The sequence below is a fragment of the Chroicocephalus ridibundus genome, chromosome 1 (assembly GCF_963924245.1).
Source record: "Chroicocephalus ridibundus chromosome 1, bChrRid1.1, whole genome shotgun sequence".
Classification (NCBI taxonomy): domain Eukaryota; kingdom Metazoa; phylum Chordata; class Aves; order Charadriiformes; family Laridae; genus Chroicocephalus; species Chroicocephalus ridibundus.
The window spans coordinates 69,415,579-69,439,793 of NC_086284.1; the positions used below are offsets into that span (position 1 = coordinate 69,415,579).

General features: G+C 43.5%; 1 protein-coding gene across 1 annotated transcript in view; it reads right to left on the bottom strand.

Annotated features, from left to right (window-relative positions):
- Positions 1–24,215, bottom strand: part of SH3RF3 (SH3 domain containing ring finger 3) — a 251,417-nt gene that overhangs the window by 75,723 nt on the left and 151,479 nt on the right. The window contains exons 2-3 of the mRNA XM_063338544.1: positions 17,223–17,498; positions 10,162–10,257 (exon numbers count right to left, since the gene is read on the bottom strand). Of these exons, the coding sequence (XP_063194614.1) occupies positions 10,162–10,257; positions 17,223–17,498 (372 nt within the window). The remainder of the gene's footprint in view (positions 1–10,161; positions 10,258–17,222; positions 17,499–24,215) is intronic.

Genomic DNA, 24,215 nt, shown 5'->3' on the forward strand with positions numbered 1-24,215 from the left:
TGCAGGAAATGGGATGACGGAACAGATATGACTGGAAAGCAAAAAAGCAACGACAACTTAAATGAGTAGCTTTCAACAGGGTGAGTCCCCAGATCCATCTCAGCATGCAAACACATGTCCGGTAATCCTGAAACAAGGAAGGCAGAAGGAAAGTGTTGTCACAGATGAGGCAAAAGCAGCAGCCCTTGCTTTTGTCAGAATAAAATAACACCAGTATCACACCCAAAAATGGCGCAACAGAACATAAAATAAACTATGGTTGATTTACTTTGTAAAAGAACAAAGTAAGCAAAACCAAGGATGTATGTAATTTCGTCTACAGGGTAGACTAAACACAAAAGGGTGAGCCTTCAAGAAGCCTGTGTGTTCTAGAGAAAATCTGGAAAAGATGGAGATCCCCAAATTAATTCTAACTATTTCCCTCTGTTTCTGATTTTTGTTTTTAATTTGCTTGTACTGATTCCTCCTCTAGCCTTTTGAACTTGGTTTTCTCAATGTTCAGCTCTAACACCTAACAAAATGTTATGGGATTTGAGACTTAACTCAAACATCTGGTTTTGGCATAGCTAATGACATTTTTAGGCTAAAAATCAACTTCACATGTTATTTTTGTTGTTTGAAGCATGCATTCAGCACATACATGCACTCCCGGGTCTCTTTGTGCCTAGAATAAAGACAGTTTGACCGTTCCAGGGGCTGCCACAATAAGGAAAGAGGTAAAACCAGTTCATAGCTTCACCCTATCAGGAAACTATTTGTTTGAAATTTCAAGAAACTATTTCTTTAAATTACTCCTCTTTGAGAGCTTAAACAATCAACCTTATCCATGTTTTGTGACTCTTCACCATGGCAGAATAATATTTATGTAACATCTTCTGAAAACAGAAACTAGAGGAGGATGTAACAGGCACCCCCCATCAAATAATTCACAGCGTCCCTGACATCAACTGTCCATCCTGTCCCTCCAATGGAGGTCATCCCACCCACCACAGGCATAGCAAAGGATAACATGTGCTTCCACCTCCTCCAGCTCCTTTCACAGGCTGGGATTTTAATACTGGACTCACTTTTCTTTGTCACTCCCAGCACCAGGACTGTGACTCACGCATGGAAACATTTTACTCTCCGCTCGGATGGCTGTGACCGACAGCAAAGGGGCAGAGAAGACAGCCAGTTTGCCAGGGGCATCTCCCAAAGTCCTCGCACCTTCCCTCCGTGGCTACATTTGGATTGAAGATCTCCACTCTTGGAGTTTTACAGCACCAGGAAAGGTCCCCAAGAAGGAAACTAATTAAGATGTGCAGCATAGACTAACAAGGACACCAGGAAACAAAATAAAGAATGCCTGTGTGAGAAATAATGAAATCCTCTAGGATTTTATTTTTAATTAACTGCTAGATAAATCGTGTATCTGTTGACATATAGCTTCTTAATATACATTCATGCATTAGCTCTAGGTAAGTGAGACGGAAAGATACTTTCTTTTCAAAAGGAAAAAGATCCCAGGAATTCAGCACTGCTGAAGCAATCTTTAGAAGCTGTCAGAGGTGATCAATGGCTGGAAAAGACAAAAGCCCTGTTCTCCTGCCTCCTCTAGAGAGAGCAGATTACTGATGATGTGCTCTAGAGCTGCCCCAGGGCCCTGGGATAGTGGCTACGCTCAATGGGGAATGCTAATTTCTAGCCCTTGGACTTCAACAACTGCGCAGTTGCTGAAACATTTCACTCCGATGGTTGAGTGCTATGAGGATGCTGAGCTCTGCTGGGAAGTCCAGAATGTTTGTTGTCAATCTCACAGGCAAAAGCTAGTCCTAAGTAATGTGCTATTTATTTAATTGGTCCTTCTAAATAGATAAAAGGCCAAGGGACCGATGCTTTGCCTGAGGTATTTTTCCACTAGAAACATTGCAGAACCACATGAACATCTACTTTCTTTTTTTGTGTGGAAGAGACTTCCTCAACACCCATGGCAGGCCTCAGCTATCCCAGGAGCAGATCAAAGAAGTAATGGGTAGTAACAAGTGCAGCTAAGCCTCCCCAAGATTTGCTGTACGTGCCTAAGCATTGCCAAAAGCTTATTCATTCAGGGCACCTTGTTGCTTCTGAAAGACACAGCAGTTTTAAGGTTCCCTAACAAAATCAGAACAAACATTGACAGGTAGATGACAGACAGGTACTTTTGGAAATTGATAAATATTGCCTGTAACATCAAAGAACTGACTTGAACATAGATATTTTTTGATGGTGAAATGGCAGGTTATATGTGCAATGAGCATTGTGGGCCTTCACACCATGCAGAGCACAGACTCACAGTCTGAGCCACCACAGAAGGCAAGGAGTAGTTCCCCCTCCCTGAGGCTGGAGCTGGCAGCCCTGCCTTCCCCTCGTAATCAATGAAAAGAAACAGGCTCTTCTACAGGTAGGCTCATCTGACATGTTTTAGATGTCTCCCTTAAGCAGCAATGCCTATTCATCTCCCTACGAGCACCTGGTCGTCCTCTTGATGGTAAGGGGGAATCCAGACAGTTAGGTCAGATGTAGAGATCTAACTGCTGTTGGTCAGATGAACTGTACCTAGAGACCTGCAAGCTCTTGTGAAGGATTTGGAAGAGTATTTCCCAGTTCAAAAGCGCTACTGGGGGCAGAACCGCTGTCCTGTTGCTGCTGCTGCTTCTTGGTGTGACCCGCCAGAAGGATTGCACATCAGCAGATGTGTCTCTTCACTCACCATCCAACTGCAAATTTAGACATTTAAAAGAGTGGAATAAAAAAAGATGAAAGGACAGTAAAAAGAAATAAAACACTAAAATGGATGAAAATATCAAGCAAGATGCAACAGTTTGCGAAGACATTTTGTTCTCTCTGTCCAGAGAAATTGGGGGTTCATCACTAGTGCTTGTTTTGTAAGAAAGCAGCCCCAGCACCATAACAAGAGAACATCAATTTTGAGGCAGAACCCAAAACAGCACAGAAATAACAGAAATGAGGCAGAATTGCACCCAGGGCTGGAAAACATGTATTCAAGCACAAGCATAGCTCAGGAGAGTTGGATGCAAAGGGAAGGGCCATGTGCTGATAGCATGGGGAAGTGGCAGCATGTGCAAAAAGCAGGTGAGTCCCCAGTCAGTTTGTACTGGGAAGGATGACCAACAAGATTTTGCAGGGGAAGTGCTGGAAGTCCTTGAGTGGATTGTGGCTAGAGATCAAAGTCTTGTCAGTCCATCTTACTAAGGTACCTAACTTGCACTTCAATTTTTGGCACCTAGGAGGCAGTGCGTCAAAAATGCCTCATACAGATATGAAAATTCTATATATGCTTTTGGAAGACTCAGGAGATGGGTTTATTTGCCAAGGTTCTGTGCTTAAGCTGGCTGGGCTGGAAACCTTTGATAAATAACCCTAGAGAGTTACTTTTACAAAATAAAATCTAGGAAATTCAGTTGTTACTCATAATGGGGGGTGGGCGGGGAAGATATTCCTGAATATGACAGCTGGCCAATTTCTGGTTGAACAGTCCCTGAAATAATAAGAGGTGATAACAGTTTGGATGTGGTTTCGATTAATAGAAAGATTAGTCATAACATATAAATCTGAATAACTTAATTATGAGTTCATTCGTGGGAAAGCAGGCAGGAGGACAAGCAAGAGAAGACCTGTAACTAAAACTGTCAGTTCCCCAAAGGCAAATTTTCACAACCTACGGCTATGTCTAAATTTACACTCTGGCTCTCCCTGCGGCTCACCACAGGTCTCATGACTGTCTGGGCTGGAGGATGACTCAAATGTGACAGCGCTCCCACCTACCTCTGTATGCAGGCTTCCCCTCTGCGGCGCCCACCCGAGATGAACTTTGGAGGAACGCGCTCCCTGATGCAGAAACCAGAAAGCAATTCTGCATTGACTTGTCCACAAACAGCCTGAGGGAGTGAGTGATTAGAAAAGGTCTACGGAGCCGAGGAGCTCAGCTAATCTAACATGGCGGGAAAACCTGGCATTTAAGTCAAAAGGTGTCAATGCAGCTCAATTTCGTATCCTGAAGACGGAGGAAAGTCTTACAGAACCTGCATGAACGATCACCTCATGAAGGATGCTAGAAATTAACAGAAAACTTAAAATAAGTCACTCAAAATTTTAAAAAAAATTTTTTTGCCCAAAGTCATGCTAATTTACATTTTACGTAAGAAATTAAATCAAAGATCAAAAGGTTCTTTATTTATATAAGCAAAACAGAAAATAAGAAATTGAGCTGTTATGCAGAAAAGATGGGCCACAGATTCAAAATAATGTGTATATATAATTATATATTGTATGTTCAATCTTCTCCCTTCTGACTGCTAATACTCTTAGTTTTCCTGATTGACATCATAGTTATTTGAAGTTCTTTAAATTATTTTACTTTGTGTGCGCGTAACAGTACTTTAAATCAATAATTTTTATTCATGGATTGATGTGAAAGTAGTAGTAGGTGTATAGGTTCTTGCTGAGGTCCCTCTTGCAGCCTACAACACAAATTGTGCACGTTTTAGTTTCAATTTGAAACATGGGAACTGTATTTTGTACTCCATTCACGTAGAAATCTGATACCAAAAAGTATCTTGGAATATTCTACAATATTCTATGCAAGAGGAAAACAAGTAGGATCAACTTTTTAAAAACTACGAAGGTGCAGGAATGAAAGTCTTAAAACAATGTAATTACAAAATTTGAAAATGCATATCAATAAAGCTTTTCAACAGAAATTGGCTGAACACCTCTTAGAGATTACATTATTGTCAGCTTTACAAGGTTCTTATTCCATTTTAATCTGACACACAAAAGGAGAGAGAACAGAAAAAAATCAATTCTAATGTTAATGGGTATAATTCTTAACTCATTAGTGTTACACCTACTTACTACTGGGATGAATTTGCTCCTCTGAGATTTAGTAAGTCAGCTTTTCTAAAATCATCTACATTAGTTTCCTACCCACCTTTCAAAAGCCTCCATTTTTATTAGCATTAAATGATACCAGCAAGGCTTAAATGAACCATTTTGACAGTCCTTAAAAACAGAGCTCATATGTTCTTTTTTGGAAAAGGCACCAAATAAACATTGTTATCTAATGACTGTCTAATGATCCTTTTTTTTTTTTTGGAAGGATTTCATAAAGGATACTCTGAAAGGTACAGAGTATGTTGCCACAGAGACCACACATATATAAATGACGGGTCAGACATCAAGGTTGAATTCATTATGAGAGTCCCATCCCTATGGGACCCATCTGTCCTGCAGCTGAAGGGAGGAATCAAACAGATTGAGGAGAGAGAAAACATGGACAAGAAGCAGACAGGGCAAGAATTATGTGTTGATGTTGTTGAAAATGGTCAAAACATCTAGTAGAGCTACAAATACACGCACACACACATCTGAGTTTTCAAGAATGTAGCTGTGATGACAGACACTGGGGACACCAGGCTATTTGGAAATGGCTAAGATGGGAATCTGCATATAGCGAAAAAAAGTACAAAATCTGCTATCCAGATCGAATGGCAGACTGGAGGCCGCACCACCAGGAAAATGCCGAAGAACCCCAAAGTCAAGCAGGTCTATAGGCTGGGCTATGGGAAAGGCTTTGCTCTCTTCAGGGTGGTTCCCCCCCATCTCCTCCTGGAAACCTCCACATCTTCAGATTAACTGAACACACACACCCCCCCCCGCCCCCCTACCTCCCCCCCCCCCCCCAACCATTTGCATTATCTGCAAGGTTACCCTCAGCAAAGTACATAGTTATACAGTTATGGACAAATTCTGCTGGGAAGATGGGTCTCTGTGACACTATTCAACGACCACAGCTGGGATCCTGGTAAATGCGCTCAGGTTCCGCTGCACGGGTTAAGCTGTTTTAGGATGATTGGTAGATCCAGTGGCACAGCACAAAATCGTTAAATGCGGTGCTCTGCTCTGCAAAGCTAATTTTGGAATGAAAAATCATTGTTTTCTTTAAGAAATGCATTTGGCTTTGGCTTTTATTTTATTTTTTTCGTTTTTGGCTGAACTCTTTTTAAACACTGACTTGCAAGAATTCTTTTCCCCTGGGTCTCCGGGGAGTCCTGTGGATCGATGCTGCAGGGCACCGAAACCACCAGTTCTGCCCATTCTCCTCCTCCCTCTTTCTCCTAGACCTCCTTTCCACCTTTTTCTCTTTTTGACTGTGAAGAACAGGAGAAGATACCCATTACCCTGCTTCACTGCTCTGTAAAAAGAATTTTAAAACTCCTAATATTACTTAATCACAGCTTTCAGTGTCCCTGCTGCCATAAAACATTATAACAATGGGCTGGCACTTCATCAATTGTAATTTGCTGATATTACAGTCACAGTAGCGCTCAACATAATTGCCTTGCTCTACCATTGACTCGTAAGGCTTCTTGATCTCGGTCAATACTTCTTTGCATCGGGGGCTGCAGTCAGAAATTTTGGTCTAACAGCTCAGCTTTATGAATTTCCAGTTCCTGCCTGCCGAAGCAGGATGTGTCCCTCCGATGCTCGGCACACCATTGCCCTCAGATTTCATTCCCAGACACTTAAATCTATTAGGACACACTTTATTCTTCATTATTCTCAATTTTACACATAGTAGCACAACACTTACAACTTCCAAACACAGACAATAACAGCAGTTATTAAGAATGAAGGAGCTAGCTTGAAGACAGTAAAATAAATTTAGTTAGGACTTTGAATTCCTTGCAGGTCCAGAACTCCTCCCAGCAAGAATATGACTTCAAACCATACGGATTATTAATAAGATGTTTATTTCAGGAGAGAAGGCACCTTGAGAATCTATTTGATTATGTTGTGTTTTTTCTGTAGACAAATTAAAACATAAATTATCAGCCCAAATGACTTCTACTGGAGACGAAGGACAGCAACAAAATAAGAAAAAAAAAATAGTGCAAACTCTACCTGACAGAACATACTGTGCGTGACTCATTCTGTAAAAGTCACCATTGTGAGCTGCAAGTATTTATTCCCTATATGATTGTAGCTTCTCTGAGGCTGGGACAGGAAAAAGCCTCTCTGCAGAGAGCTGTCAGACACAGCAGGTGTGCAAGCACCCTTGCTGGACACTTGTAGGGAATAAAGCATAAAATCCATGTCACGTTACACTTATATGGCTCATAATGCTGAGACACAGACTTTCTACAACACTGCAGGGAGCAGATATATTTTGATGTCTTCGGCTAGTTTTTTGTGCCACTGCTTTGTGACACCACAGTCTGGCTCTAAAAGTTGCCCTCCCAGGCTTCCCTTAGAGAAGTGGACCACTCTCAAATTCAGTAAGCACAGGGTGGAAAGAAAACGAAGGAGCCTAGGGAGACATTGGGCCGGCTGACAAGCCCAAGCTCTGGGAGGCCTCTGGGGTCCTGATGAGGAATTTGCCGACGGCCCAGCGGGGCTGTGGTACACCCCTCCTTCCCACCCCGCTGCGGTCCGTGTGTGCAAGCCCTTTGTAACAGAGCACTTGCAAAAAGCCTTTCTTGCAAGCATCCATGTCAGGGGCATGGCAGAACATCGCCAGGACCAGCTCCCACCAAAAGGGATTCTATTCCCTGTTTGTAGCTCTGGCATGCTCAGCTCTAAGATCCTTGAAGTGACCGGCTTGTTTCCTAACGCTCTGGCTGCTGTAGCAAGGGTAAGAGCTCTTGCTTGGGCCGTGGGAACAGCTGGGGACATTAGTGCCTGCCCTTAAAGACGGGCTCCAGGCTGGAATTCGCTCCATCCAGAGTGCAGGGCTTTGGATGCCATGTGAAATCCCACGCACATCGACCATCGGCTCACACAAGTGGAAGGCTACTGTGAGAGTTAAGCTTTGCTTATTCTGCACATTTTGCCAAGATTTTGAAAACCGCTTAATGGACTTGGACAGACTCAAGGAGTGTTTTTAGAATCAAGTACTACTTGTTTAATGGGTTTATTTTATAAACATTGGCACCGAGATTTTCAGAACTTCTTTGGGATTTGGCTTGCTGATTCCTCTTAATTTTTAATGTGAAGTAACATGTGAAGCTGGCAACAGCAACATAATTGTATAACTCCAACAGTTGCATAAGCTCATCTCATATTCAGAACAAGACCTCCGTCCACCAGGATGTGGAAGAAATAGGTGGCTGATGTTTCTGTCTGGAGGATCATTTCCCTTTGGCTTCACAAACCATGGCACAAGTATTATGCCCATGTCACCCAACTATCTCATTGGAAAAGGCCTTTCAAGCCTCCAGATTCCAAATTTATACAAATATATATATGTGTGCATATATATGCAAATATATGCATAATTGTATATAAAGTTGTATTTATTTTATATATATTGTGTGTCTGTGTATGAAAGTATATGCACACACATATTCCGACTTGCATTCTTCTCCCTTGGTGCTGGTTGCCTGGCTGTTTGCATCGCTTTAGAAACTTCCAAAATTGTTGTTCTCACTCTGCACAGCGCTACCTCTTGCTTCTCTGTGGCCACCCGGGACGTGATAGTGCTTGGAGAACATTAGTGAGACAACATTGCATGTGTTCCCAACAGGCTGCTCCTCTGTGGCTTTGAACCCTTCACCCTACCAGAGCAGTAATTAGGGAACAGATACCTCGGGGTGGGAGAGGGATCGGGATGCTGTTTGGTCTGTAGGCAGTGCAAGCACTTACAGCCTGCAAGTGAAACTAGAGCTGGGGAAAGGTGGTGGGGTGACACGGTGGCTGGCTGCGCAGAGGTCCCCAATTCACTCTTTCTGCAGGAAAGTTCAGGATGGAAACATAGCATTCCCCGGGGGCAAGAAAGAGAAGGGAAAAAAGATGAAATCTGGGAGAAACACAGCTTTCTCATTTAATCACAACAAAACTGAAAATGTCTTACGCGTTCAGAATAGAGGAAAACTAGTCATTAACTTATGCGAGGCAGCTGGTTTCCCAATAATGGCTCCTACACATTCTGGTTTTAATATTATTGTTCTTGTCAACTGTGGGAATGCAATGTATATTAATGATGGTTTATTCCAAATTGGTCATTGTCGGAGTTAATAATTAGGTAGTCAGGCACTAATTGTCTCTATTTTGTCTCAAATCATTAACTAAGAAATCTGGAGAAGTAATTTCGGAGGCAGGCATCAGAGCCACACACAGCAGGGGAGGGTCCGCTGCAGGCACAAGAGACGTTTCACTCCGGAGAGCGGCACCAGAGTCAGGGCAGTACTGCTCTGAGTACCAGGTGCAGAGTTGGCAGCACCTCGAAAAAATACATATGCCTGTGGTGCCCATCCATTCTTTGCTCCCCTGGTTCACCCATGAAGGAGGAAAGCTCCCCCAAAGGCGCTATGTGGCACATGGGCCATGGAGCATCTCCAGCGGGGTCACCACGGGCCATCACTGCGCACTGCAGCTCTTCTCCTGAGCGGCATCCAGCTGGATTAGCACCAGCAGGAGGATGCAGCAACGCGAAGAGGTGGCACAACGGGTCTGCTTGGAGGACATGAGGTCCCAGCATTTACCTGGTCTAGTGGGAGGTGTCCCTGCCCATGGCAGGGGTGTTGGAACGAGATGAGCTTTAAGGTCCCTTCCAACTCAAACGATTCTGTGATTCTGTGGTTTACTCTGAAATAAGCCCCCTGTGGCAATGACCGCAGGAAGGTGCTCAGGACAAGGATGGGTCTGGCGCACAGGGAATGAGAGACCTTGGGCACACAGGTGGAGCTGCACGAGCTCCTGCTGGGACAGGGGACACCAACAGCACCTCTCCAAAGGTCTGTGCTTTCAGGGAATGGCTGAGCCCTCAACACTGCTCCCCACCTGCAGGCAGCACCCACCTCTCCTCGGGTGCGTGCAAGATACCCCGGCTGCAATCATCCTCCCCTGTTTTCCCTACACATTGTGGAGATTACACCAGAAATGCTACACAGGTAAGCCTTCAACAGCAGTTCAGGACATACATTTTGCTGGCCACTTTAAATTGAACTGAGTGTATCCTCACGATGCCTTCGGGGACAGCAACCAAAAAATTCCCTTTTCAGTTATTTCAGTATAATCTGTCGTTCTCATTTAAGAATTTTCAAGGTTATCCTGCCCTTGTGGGCACAAAAAACCCCACGAGACTCCAAGAGGAGCACCCGCTACCCCCTGTTATGAACTTACCTCAACATAGAGGATAGGGAAAATGCCAATCTTGTCACCCAGCATTCCTTCTGCCCAGTTGTCATCTACCCTCCTGATGACCGTCAAAATTTCATCCTAAAATCAGAGATACACAAAATACGTTATCAGATTTTTTCAGGAGAAAGGGGCCAGTTTTTAGTTGAGAACTTAGGGAGAGAGTACACAGAAGAGGCCATAAGTCACGTAAAAATGTTCCCTGAATCCTGGCCCAGGGTCCCATGCCAGGCACCCCATCCAAAGTACATTGAAGCACCTTGCAGATGGGTGCAGCTCATGCTGGCTGCCATCATCTTCAAGGGCCTGGGTACAGTGGTTGGGAATAGGTAACTCCTGGCTTCATTGCAGGAACAGGGAGAATGTTTGACCCAGGAGGTCACCTCTAAGCCAAAGGAGAAAACTCTCTAGGATGAAGCTGCCCCTGTGCATCTGAGAGCCCATCGTGGCTCTTAGTTCCTCCAGAAGACAATTCAAAGGGAAGCATCAGAGGAGCACAGGTAGTCCTGGAAACACTTCCAGCAAGAAGCACAAGGTGCTCAGCAACTAGCCTACGCTGCCAATGCACGGAATGTCAGTTTTCCTTTTTAAAAAAAAAATATTAGGAGGTGAAAGTGCAAAGCAGGTAAAAAGGTAAGGATAACGTAATAAAGTTGCATTCAACTGATGGATCAACTTCTGTTTACATACAAGTTTGTTTTGTAAAACTAATGGCATTTTAACGCTATAGTTAATGTAAGGAATCTTACAAAAATCTTGACTGAAGATGAACTTTTTTTGTGATTATAAAACGGGATATTAAGCAAAGTGCAAATACGATTCATACTGCTCAAAGTTTCTTTTGACAGAGTTAAAACCTAGCACATACCAGTCATTACAAAAGCCCAGGTGACCAGAACTAAACCCTGAGTTTCCCCAGACTGAGCTGCTCAACTTGGACTTCTGCTACCACGTCTCTCTGCTGGGGCTGACATACTAAGCCCAGCCTTGAGCCAGCTCCGCTCGCTACAAAGGCTGGGGAAGGCAGCCCTCTCTGCAGGGCACCGCCTGGACGCTCGCATCTTCTACGGCCAGAGGAAAGGAGTGGGCTGAGAGAAACTGCGAAGTGAAGTTTGCCGAGATGCTATTCATTCTCTCACGGCATCCCATCTTCCTCTGTTCCTGTGCAGAAATTTATAAAAAACAAACAAACAAATCTGCTTCCAGAAAGCTGAGACAGTTCCCTGCCATTCTCACTTATTTTCCTAAAGCGAGTGGTGGAAATAAAGAGCTGCACATGGTCTATCACCCTTGTGTAACAAGTTATCTATGTTAACTGGTGAGACGAGGGGAGCTTGTTTTTTGCAGACACTTCTCACACAGAAAAAAAACCCGCAAATTCCTGATCCAGGATGTTCAGACCGTGGATTCACGTTGATAGAAAATGACCAGAACAGGAATGTCATGTACGTTGCAGTTTTTGAACATGTGCGTTTTGAACACGTGCACTTCGAAATAGTTTAAATATTTCCTTTGAATTATTCATCTGAATGATCCATTAGGGGAAAGCTCAGAGAAACAGCCACAGACTGAGTCCTTCAGCTATTTATTACAGCTGGAAGGATGCAAAAAGAATTTGTGCGTTTAATTTCCTGAAGAAACAGATAGCATTCCCTTCCAAAGCCCTGTCTGCACGGAACATTTTTGATCTGTGTAAAGAGCTGACAGTAATACATCTCTGCAAAGTTTCCACATGCTCTTACAAAAGACCAATTATCATAAATTTCAAATCTAGGTAAAGGGGGTAAATGAGGAAAATAAAAGACTGCATCGCTTCAAGAACCTGTTACGAGTGTTCCTACTTTCTGTATTTGTTTAGCTATTTTCTTAAAAGACTTTTTAAAAACCCAAAATGTGATGGATCTACACTTTCACTATGTGTTTATGTATATATATATATATAATCTTATGTGTGTACGTGCATACATATGCATATGCATGTATAAATGTATGGGTGTATATATATATTTGCACATATATATATATACACACACACACACACACACAAGATAAGGAATTAAGAAAAAAATGTTTAACTGTAAAACCCCAGAAGCGCTGGATTAGATTTTTTTAGAAGTACTGTGCAACCCCATCCCTGGAGCAGGTTGAACGGAGCAGGAAAGGTTTATCCTGCGTTGATCCTGCTCAAGGATGGAGCAGGGAACAAGTGACCTTTGAAGATCCCTTCTAACTTTACTATGAAATCTGGAAGCCTTTCCACGCACTGATCTCAGTTTGGCTCTGTCAGGTCTGGCTGCAGAATGTGGTCATATATATATGAGAAAATCAGATAGCTGCACATCCCAAGATATGCTGACATTCAAAATGTGTATCTTTGTGGGAGAGCAACGTGCAAATCCTTGAGAATGCTTTACATTACAGAATTCATTTTCAGAAGGGTGTTGAAAATCTCCAGGAATTACAGCAAATCCCCAATCATCTTTTGAAATTCCTTATTAATAGAAAGTTTCTTTGAATTCGCAGCCCACGACATCATTCTATACACTGGGCTGGTGAAAGCTTCAACATGAACTATTTTAGTACCTTAAATTAGTTGGATAGCCGTGCTACTTATAAATTCCTAGAAAGGTTCCCAAAAGGATCATGAATAGTAAAGAGCCACAGATCTCTTGGCATACCACTTCAACTTTCTGAACTTCACTGTTTCGCATGTAGTAAATTGATTTCCAGGCAGCATAAAGGAATCCAAGCCTCAAATCTCATTTCAAAAGCCAATGGTATCCACTGTAGTTTGACAAAGATACCTTGTGCTCCTTTTATGCCTGTTGCTAAAGTCTCTAATTATTTGCTCTCTCCTACTTGCTCAAGTCTCTCTCTATTCATCAGGACCGGGCAGCCTTGCGACAGGCACGTGGGACCTGCAGTTCCAGTTTATAACCATTATCAGAGAGGAAGTCAAAGATAAATCACATAAAAAGCAATCTGATTGATGGAGAAATGAACCCTTTTGCTGAGAAAACAGCACAAAATTGTGTCCAATAACAGTCATGATTCACAGCCTGATTTTTACTCTAGTCATTAACGGCCATTAACGAAGCAATACAAAGCAGATGCGCTTGCTATTCTGCAGAGATAACAACTCCATCTAGAGCACTGGGGACATCTCAGTGATGGCAGGATGGCACCGCACGGTGCTTGGTGCACCCGCCGCCGACACTTGCCAGCTGGCACAAGAATCCCAATCGCTGGCTACCGCCGGGACGGTCCCTCTGTCAACAGCAAATGCTGCCGGAATTGAGCGTGAAGGGGCTGGGATACCACTCCCCAGCTGGGAACCAGTATTGGATGTGACGGCTCCGAGACTGGCACAACATTTGTTAAATGCTGCTGTGGGCTGGGAACGAAAGCGTTGGAAAATGAAGGAAATAGTTGAAGAGATTAAAAATGCGACAAGCAATAAAGCATTGAAATAGTTGATGCTACCTTGACAGGTTCGAGACTCACCTACCACTGGGACTCAGCCTTCAAAGGGCCAGGTGAACTCACGCATGCGAAGGGTGGTCAAACACCAAAACAAAAGTGTGGGCTGAATCTGGACTTGGTCTAAGGCTGGAGTAACTACACAAATAGACAACAGCGCAATTACTCCAGATTTGCACCCCGACAGCTGAGAGCAGAGCCCTCTTGCGCAAGGCTTGTATCAGAGAGCACATAACCCAAGAGAGGATGGGTTATTTTTTAATACAGAGACAGCAAGAACCCAGGCTCAACTGGGGTATGACATAAGGAGACATTAGAAAGCTGAATTAAATGAGTATACCCCAAGGGCATGCAATGAGACTCCGTAGGCCACATGGCGATTTCAACCATGCTTGTGAACATCAGGATTAACGCTTCTGAAGCTACGGGAGTTAAACTGGCGCAAAGCTGAGGCAAGGATGGACCCTGTCGTTACAGAGAGCAAAACAACTGCTAACTGACTGATTTGGCTGATCACTGCCAAACACTGAGGAAAAATATGTTAAGTCACAGATCTGTGATGCTTTATCTTCTTGTAGCCACTGCAGAGGAGGGAACAGTGGCAGGCCCTATACTACTTTGGGAGGATGAGTTAGGGGAAGCAGTCCACTTGGTGCAAGAGAGTGACAGGTTGGAGCTTTGTTTGTGGCACTGGATGCTCACGAATGAGGTTTCTCTGTCCCTCACAGTTTTATACTTACACATACAAAGTTATTGTATTTTATTTATCTTTGGCCTTTTATCTGGAGAGTGTCGTGTCTACAGGAGATGAAAATGGGTAAAGGGCAGAAGCCTTCTGCAACACTGATCAGGAAGATCAGCGTAAAGCAGACTTCACTTCCTTGCAGTGCACCTCTGGAAAAACCGGACGCTTTACTTTTGAAAAAAACCCAAAACCTAGTATGAGGAAAATTCAAATATCCTTCCTTTGTTTTCTTTTACTACTCTGGCAGATATTCTGACTGCATCGTAACAAAGGGGATGTGAAAAAGCAAGGACCAGCAAAAGAGCAACAAAACATAGTGATACAGAAGATCCCTATATTTGATTTCTCTTCTTGTAGTTTCTCTTCAGAGGAAAACTCTTCTTAATTATATGTTTATAAGGAAAATATAACTACCAGTGTTTGGTAGCATTAAATGCATTGGAGGACACAAAGAGGTTATATTAGTTTGTATAAACGGTATGCCAATGCAATCCCTCTACCTGAGGAAAGAACAAATAGCGTAAATGAAATTGCGATCAGGTCCAGCATCTTCAGATGCAAACTGAGACATTCAAATGATGAATATTGCTCCGAGTGACAAATCACATCTACGGCAACGCAGGGCTCGTGACTCTGTGCAGAGGAACTGACTGAATCAGCAGATGATCTCAAATCTGGGCTAAACAGGAACCTTCATCAGCGCAGGTGACAGCTAAAATTAGCATTGAGAAAACTGATGAAAACACGACGGTAAAGTCCTGAGATGAAAAATAGATTATTCACTGTCAGGGAGAACAATAGGCAAGACATAAAAACAGTTGCAAGGTGACAGTGCATGTAGTAGAAGGAGCTAAAGAAGAAAATAGCAGTAGAAGAGAAACCAAACCCCCTTGGGGAAAACACAGTCATCAGGGATAAAAGGATGCAGACAGTAACACGAGGGGTGAAAAAAAGGAAAATTGAGGGATTGAGAGTCGAGCTATACAGCAGAAAGAAATGCTCCATGTGAGAATGACATTGGACAGCCGAGAAAATGAGAGCTATCAGTATACAAAGACAGTTATTGTAAGGGAGGTATACTGATATATGGCACCAAATACATCAAATACAAAAGTGTCTGGGCAAGGACCTGTTCTAACAAAGAAGGCTACAACTGCCTACCATACCTATTAAGTTTCTTAGATCAAGCAAGCAATGAATATCTTAAGTGGCCGAGGAAGACTGCTTCTCAGAAAAGTCACCATTGTACCTCCGGGCAAGCAGTGAGGAAAACAACGCGCCAGCAAATACATATTTACTGATAGGATCTCAGCGGTAATTTCTGGCTAAGTTTCTGTTTGTGCATGGCTTCTGCTTCTCACTAAGCAGCCCAATTTCTCGCAGAGATTCACAGCTCCGGGGAGGCTGGGTAGTCGCAGGGTTTGCAGTGTTTGCAATCAAACACTTTGCTTGCTACGGAGCAAAAGTGCTTACAAATCTTTTGTTAAATAAATATGAGGAAGGATACATTCTAGGAAATTGCGTTCTGCTGAGAAAAGTTGCGCGAGTGAAAAAGATGTTACATTCGGCGAGAAAATTATATGCTGCAAATAATTCATTCAGCTATAATAAGTAGCCTCAAAAGAGGAGGTCAGTAAAATCCTAGCAAAGGATATTTTTATCATCTATTTCATATTCATTTCCAGCATAACTGTTATTACTTTATGTGATACTATAACAACCACAGACAGCTGAAATAAAACAGAAAATGACATTGAACAGGTTCTCCATGGCATTCAGTGCCATAAATTCACATTAGGGGATATGCTTTATTTTACTGTGGGTTTCTTGATATCCATGAAGCCCATCTAAGGTCAACACAGATTGCGAGGGAGGGGAAGGGGAGACAGAAAGCAGGTGGGGAGGTGGGGGAAAAAGGGAAAACGTGACTTTTTAAATCCAAAGGAAATCACAATATCTCAGTTTTCTCTCATTCCAAATGGATTTTATTAAACATTTTGGTTTTAAGAAAACAAAGACTTTTTAAAAAACGTCTGCTTTTTAATGTCTTTGTGTTCTTAAAATAGGAAATACTGTGACATATGACAATAGCGTATTTCAGCTGCTATTTGCTATACGGTATGATGCAATATACATTTTGAATCTGAACGGCGTTTTAAAACATTGTAACATCTGATTCAAATGGGAACATTAGAAGACACATTTCCATTAGATTTTTTCTGAAATTGAGTCGTTCTTGCAGAACATTTCAATGCAGAGGAAATGTATGCTTTTTAGACAGAAAAATGTTCTCAGAAAGTGTGTAGCCAGTTGTACTTGTTGAGTTTCGCTGGCTTTATACCAGGCTTGCTGTACATGGCATGAGCTATATCACTGGCTTCTCCTTTAGACAAAATGGGAGCTATTTCCCAATGATGCTAACACAGGGCTTGCCCCCAGGGGAGGCTTTATGCCCACCCAGTCCTGCAGCACGGCTGGTATGTGGGACATTGCAGGGAAGAGGATTTACAAGCTGGGAGACGTCAATGTCCTTCAGCACGTTACATGAGAGGACGCCTCACGTAATAAAGGAAATTCAGCCCCATCAGCCTGTCCCCAGTAGCCTGCCTGAGCTCCGGGGCTTTAATTTTCTCATACAAAAAACCAGCTGAAAGAAACAAATGGAGCATGGGGTGTCCCTGGGCAGAGCTGACCAGGGAGGCCAGGCAGATGTCCCACTGTGCTCCAGGCTCAGCTGTCAGCATCTCACACGCCCCATCAGTCCCTGCAGAAGTAGCTTTCTAAACTCTTCTTTTTAAAAAAAAAAACATTATTCCCCTACCTTGGTGAAGGTCAGGCAATCCTTGTCTTGATCTTTATCCTTTATTTCAAAGTCATAAAGTGCTTTGCCCTGAGGTGGAGCTTGCGGGAGGGGCTTGATACACTGGATGTAGCTGGCGGGGAAGAAGCCGTGGTTCCCATTGAGCTCCCCGTGGTACCAGTTCTCGTCCACCTTCCGTCGCAGTATGATGATGTCCCCCTTGTTAAACTTGAGGTCGCCAGGCTCTTTTCCCTCATACGTGTAGAGGGCTTTGCCATAGGGAAGCTGAGAAACGCTCTGGGGAAACAAAATAGGCAACACCTTTAAGGAAACTCGAGCCAGCGCCAATTTCCTCCTTAAAGTCACTTTCAGCTAGAAGCCAATGGATCATCCACGACCAAATTACCCCAATGACTGCAGCTGACTGCTACATAATGCTACACCCTGGATCTTACAAGAAAACTAGGATGTGTGTGATGGTAAGACGGTTATGTCAGAATTGGCACGGCTGTTCTCTTGCAGCTCAGCTGAAACCCGTGGTACCTCTTAACACCATCCAGCAGCATCTGTCAATTTGCAAAATATCCTATGTAAGCAGGACTCTCTGTTTGAACAAGTAAAACTTGACATGTGTAAAGGTAAATTATTAGACATTTTGACCTTCAGGGTTGCTTTGGTTTCTGAGGCTTGGAAGATAAACAAAACAAAACAAGCTTGAAGACTCACATGGTTCCAAAAGTTGGCAAGTTGAAAATTTTTCATTGCATTTGTTTGAGCAACTCCAAACATTTTTGAGTTTGAAGCTTTTAGTTTAGCTTTTGATTCTGTAACCAAATACTTTCACTCTTTAAAATCCCCAAGTCTCATGCTGCTCACAGAAGGCTTCTGTAAACAGTTATAATATTCTTTGTTGCTTATGAATTACTGTCCCTGTGGAAAAGCAGAATAGGCAGAATGCCTCAAATCTTGCTTTTAGAACTAAAAAGGCTTTCCCTCTCATTAAAAGAAAGAAACAAAATAAAATCACAGCACAAGAGCAAAAAAGCCTAAAAAGTTAATAGTTTGGTATGATAGAAAAGCGAAACCTATTTGATGGAAACCACTTGATCATGAAGAATTCTTCCCAGAGTTCACTCTGGCCTGGTGCAAGATTACCTCACCCAGGCTGCGATCACATGGATTGTTTTTTTGGTGGAAGTACCACTTTACACAGCCCTTGCCCTTGTCCTCCCTGGATACTTGCTCCCCTTCTTGCTGAATCCCACAGAGCAGGGGGTAACTGTGTCGGACACCGCTGCAGCTTTGGTCCTGCAATAGCTCTTTAACCCATACTGAGGGAGAAAACGTGCTTTCTTTCCTGTATTACCCTCTGCCTTTTTAAATTTTATTTAGCTTCAGCTAAAAGTCAGCTTGCAAGCCTCAGCGCAAGTATGTAGCAGCACATACCACAGGGGATGTTAATGGGGTCCTGTAAAGTCAACCTTTCATAAGAGTCTTTTTTTCAGAGGCGTATTTCAAAAAAATGACATGGTTTTCTGTTGTGTATATATGCCTACGAGTAGTCTGTTCCCTGCTCTGTGCACTGGCTGTCAATGGAGTGTCCTACAGGGACAGTGAAAAAGTAAAGGCATGTTTAATAAAACACCCTGCTATTCCCCGGGGTGTTTCTTGTTCCTGTGCTTCTGGATGACATTCCTGTGCATACGAACAGCACTTGGATGCTTTCTGCAGGGAGAAGGTAGAGTGGCCCGACAGAAACACTCCATTTCCCCACCCCAGCCAGCAAATGAGATGCTGGGATGACTTTTTACAGTATTTCTTAAAGCAACAAGCAGAGGCATTTTTCGATCCTGACGGGTACATTAAACGGACCTGCTTTGGTAGGGCAGGTTTTATGCTCTTACACCTGCATCTTTCGGCAGGAGGAGGAGGAGAAGCACCAGCCCCGCTGCCTGCGCTGCCTGCCAGCCCAGCCTCCTCAGGCTGCTTCTGGGCGCCAGATGGTCGCTGCGGCAGGCAGACACCACGCTGTTCAAAAAGTAAGTTTCTCGAGTGCACCTTCACGCACAGGCGTTAACTTACTCATTTTATTAGGAAGGGCTTTAGTAGCTGTGCAGGTCTTGGAAAGCATGTGCAACAGGTCCTCATGCCTACACCACACAGTGAAGGAGGCAATCGACCAGGCACAGCTCTACACAGCACTACCCGTGTTGTCTGGACGGGGACGTAATTTCATTCAGATGTGTCCCCAGTTCTTGGTTTTCTCATTACCAATTTACGGTTCCTCTTGTTTTCGCTGTACTCTTTTGGATTTTGCTGTATCTGAATGAAGGTACCTAGTTAAAGACCAGTATTTTGGAAACACCTTCAAACATAACAAAAAAAGCATAAAACCAGAAAAGAAAATCAACAGCCAGCTCACAAAGCATGCCTCAAACAGCCTCTGCCAAACCAGTGGCAGCATCCTACTGGCATTTTTCTCTCTGCCAGGATAGTTATTTCCCTTGACACCAAAGCTTCCCCCTCCTCCCCAGCATTTTAAAGATTAAGCCTATGATACCATCAGACTCCTTAGGTAAGGCGTAGATTGCATTACCTATTTGAAACTAGACTAGGAAAAAAAAATATTAAGCTCAGAGACTACGGAGCCTTGTAGTAATTTAGAAATAAAAGATTGATTACTTATACTCATGCTGGGAGAAGACAATTTATCAAACACCGAGTAAGACTTCTGCCAGGTGCGTGCTGGACCACTGCTGATCCAGGCACACGCCTGGCAAGCACGCTCCCTATCACTTACCCTAGACCGGGCCTTCCTATTCCCAAGATCTTTGTAGCCGTTCAAGGTCAGATCTCTTTCTTTACTTTTTAACCCCTTTCTCTTCCCAAGCCTCATTTTACTGTGCTAAAAGTGAACAGCCCCCTGTTCTGTACCAGAGGTACAGAAAAAGAAACTGGATTTTATTCAGTCTCACACATCATCAATGAAATTCTTATGAAACACGTGCTGGGCTTTTATTACTGATTCATTGAGGTGGCTAGAAGATGATTCAGCTCCCTGTTTATACCTTAACCTGATGAAAACGCAGACTTTCAAGCAAAACAAACAAACTGCAAGGCAAAAATTTTAATTCGAAATCTGTGATTGTTTTATTTGGAGACCCTAATGTGGCACCCCAGAGAATTTGCAGTTTAGGTGCTTGCGTTCCTGTTCTCTTTCATGAGATTAGTCATGGACCAGGTCATCTGGGGACTGCCCTCCACAAAGATCTGCGCTTAACGTACTTAAACTACAACTCCCAGTGGGAAGGTGCTTCCAAAATAAAATGTTTCAATTATCAGCTACAGCTTTTCTAATTCTGAGCCACAGCTTTTCAACTAAAAAATCTGTAGAAGCGTTTTTTTAAATGAACACGTTGTTTAGTGGAAAAGACGCCCTCCAATTGAAAAAATTGCTGTAATTGAGACATTTGCTAGCCTTTCTGTAAAGCCAGAAGTACCCATTTTGATTTTAGCATTTCAGGTAAAGCTTGCATTTATTGTGGCTCAGGCAGAGGTAAGGAAGTAACAGAGTCCTCTAACCCTTTTCAAATAAAGCTGCTTTTCCCGTTCTAAAGCTCTAAACATCTGCTCCAATCGACCAAAGAGAGAAATTCAATATCACAATTACAAAGAAACCCCAAGCCCCAAAATAAACTCTTGAAGCTTCCTTGCTGATATTCTATGGACAAAAGGTCCAGCTTTCAGTGGACTTTCAAGTGGTCAGATTATGTTAATGAATCCTGGTCCCTAAGAAGCAGATTTTGGGAAGTTTCCCATTGTTGTTCCTACTTTTGGTTAATCCATAAGTGAGAAGCAAATCAGATTCAGAAAGCTCCTCTCCCCATGTCACCCAGCTCCACAACGGCCACCCTGGCATCCAAGGACCAACATGGGAGCACCCTAGCTCCCCTGGCAGGAGCTCGCCGGAGACCACCAACCCACTGTCTCCCTCCTAGGCAGCTCTTGACCAGCACTCCTGCTCTGAGGGATGCCTGTCATCAACCCCTTCCCCCAGCTGCCATGAAATCTGGTCAGGCATAATGCAGGCAGCCGCAAAATTAAATGGCCTCCGCATCTGACTGTATCAAGAAATCGATTTGCCCTGTTGATTTATTGTTAGGTTAACTGGAATTCAGCTATGATGTGTATTAAATTTCAAAACTCTGTGTGGGTGTGTATAGAAATAAAGAATGTAAGAAAGAAAGAAAGGAAGGAAGGAAGGAAGGAAGGGATGAAGTCACAGTCCATGGCAATGGCCAGCTTCTTTTTCCTGCCAGTAAATGTGCATTGGCACGATGCTGAATACTGCCAAAGGTTTCTTTTCTATTTCAGCAATCAATACTGACGTAAAAGCCTGAAGCGTTAATATGCTGAAAACCCCCCTTGCAGAAGACTTAATGATATGTTGGCAACTCAATCATTCTGCATTTGTGTTTCAGCAATGTCAAATGGCAGCAGTTAAGCAGAAACCTGCTGGCAAATTGACAAACAACAGCCATGAAGCAATTAAGTGGCAACGCTGGAGAATTTTTCATTACGTATCCTGAAGAACAAAAGGAGGGGAAAAAATGCCAAACATGCTTGTTTCCAGTAAACTCTCCCAGTAGAAAGCTTTGTAGAATATGAGGTGTACAGGTAGAGTAGGTCTTAAATTTTCGAATATTACGGAAAAGAGACATTTTCCCAACATGCTCGAAAGGAAGGCAAGCTCCAACATGAGCCACCTTCCACGTGTGATACTTAATGAAGGATGGTCACTACTTCAAAAAAGGTCTGATACTTGCTCAAAGTACAGTGTGGGTGCCTACAAAACACGCTTTGTCTATTTCACACTGTTTGGGAAGTGAAAATAAAAGCTTCCCTGTGCAACCAGGTTTTCTTGAGACAGCAAACAGAGCCTGGATGTCTACAATGAGTGTGCCTTCGGTTTCTGTGTCTGTGCACAACTAGGGAGGCTGGCCAAAATCATCAGAGAGGCTAGCCAGATTTGCTGGCTCACAAGCACACAGGAGGAAAGTCCAAGACCATTCCTTGACATCAGTACATTGCATTATATAAGAACTCAAAAACAAAATACACAGGGGCAAGGCCGCCAGAAACCAAACCCAGACAGAAAAGCTATGACCCAACACTTTGCTCAAACCAAGTTTGTGTTCAGATTCCTGAAACCCAAGAAACCTCTTGAGGCTCCAGCTACAGCTCCCCTCTGCAACAGCAGAGCAGAAGATTGTTTTTCTGCCACGTTAATGCTGAAGAGTAACTTCCCTCACCCAAGCTCTTGCCTTGTGCAGCTCAAGCTGTGCGAAGAAGGGAAACCTCAGCCTCTTTGCTGCAAGGGCTTTCCCTGCAGGTGGGGATCCCCCGCGAGAGGCAGATGTGACACTGCCCGCCCCATGGGGCTGCACCCTCACCTGACCCCTGCTTCAGGGGGATGAAGGGATGAAAGAATTGGGTAAATGCAAAAGGTGGAGGAGCGTTTAACTCCTCCTTCCTTCCGCTTCATGGGTCTTGTTCATAGTCAGAGCTAGAGGTGAAGCAGGAATGGATGAAGCCAAACAGGCTGCTGGAACAGCCTGATAAGAGCACTACTAGGGACAGTAATTTATTTTTTTTTAGGCTGCACCTCAGTCATTATAGCAAAACACACTGGCATGTTGCTTGTTGCTGTTCTTCAGATTTCTCCAACATCTCCATAGCCCCCATCCTCCAAATGCACATCTGAAGAGTCTGTTACTCTGAATGAATGAATACACATTTATCTCCACGAAGTACCACCAAGTGTAAACCTCCAAAGCCAAGAAGAAAAGACACAGAAAGGAAAAAGTCATGAAAAGCACTCACATCTTAGTGATAAACTATAATGAAACACAAACCACTACTATAAAGGCATAAATAATAATTAAAACACATATTGTTAATTTTTTGCCTCATTACTCTGAAGCATCACACAAATCTCCCAGTCTGCACAAGCAAAGATTCAGTGGCAACGCATGGGACCGCATTTATGCCTCACAACTTGTAGGAAGCTCCCCACGAGCAGGCTGGGCATCACTTCAGCATATGTTTTCCTGCCATCTGTAACAGCTTCGCAGAAATCGCAGCAGCTGCGTTGGAGAGGACAGGGGTTGTGTGGCAGAGCATCCATCAGCAGGACTGCTAGGGAGGAGACGGGGTGCTTCCCGTTACCAACACCCGGATCTTGTCATCGAAAGCAACCATTCAAATCAGCTGAGAGTGACTTAAATCAGTGTGGATTGCCTGCTTGGATCCCTTTGGGATGGCAAAGTGGAAGGCAGTCTGGTGTTCAGAGTAGTCAGTGGTAAGCCCAACAGGCAACTCGGTCATGGTGGCAATGACAGCCACGTCTGGTGGGCTTGGCAAGGGCCACGGCGTGAAGGGCAGCAGGGGCTATGCACTGCCCCTTGCTCCTTGCCGTCCAACCTGCTACGGTCGCTCTTGGTTTAACATCTTTCAAGAGGAACACGTTTCACTTAAATCAATAGAGGGGTCTTAAAACACGTCTCTTCTTAGTCAGCCCTAGGAAGCAACAGAGAGCACTTGTACATGCAATGAGCATGCACAAAGGGGCTGGGGCAAACTTTAGCTAGTGCAGGTATAACAAATGTATACCACTGTAATATCTGTGACCTGCAGAGTTTTTAGTGGCTTCTGTCCTCAAGAGGAACTTTCCAGCATGACAGATCATAAATCATCATTATATCTCACAGCAAAAACTCTTAAAAAGTGGTTTGTCTTCTGTGTGAGATGGTTTGTCTCCTGTACTGACGTGCAGAGGAACTACCGCCCCCGGGTCACCTGGCTTGACAGATCACGACCGTGACGCTGCAGCATTTGCTTTCATGCAAAGCTAATAATTGGAAAATTAATCAAAGAGAATCTATTTTTGCACAAAGTAGCGAAGACAAAAAACAGCAACACGCTATTAGTCAGCTCTGTTTGAACTAACAGCAA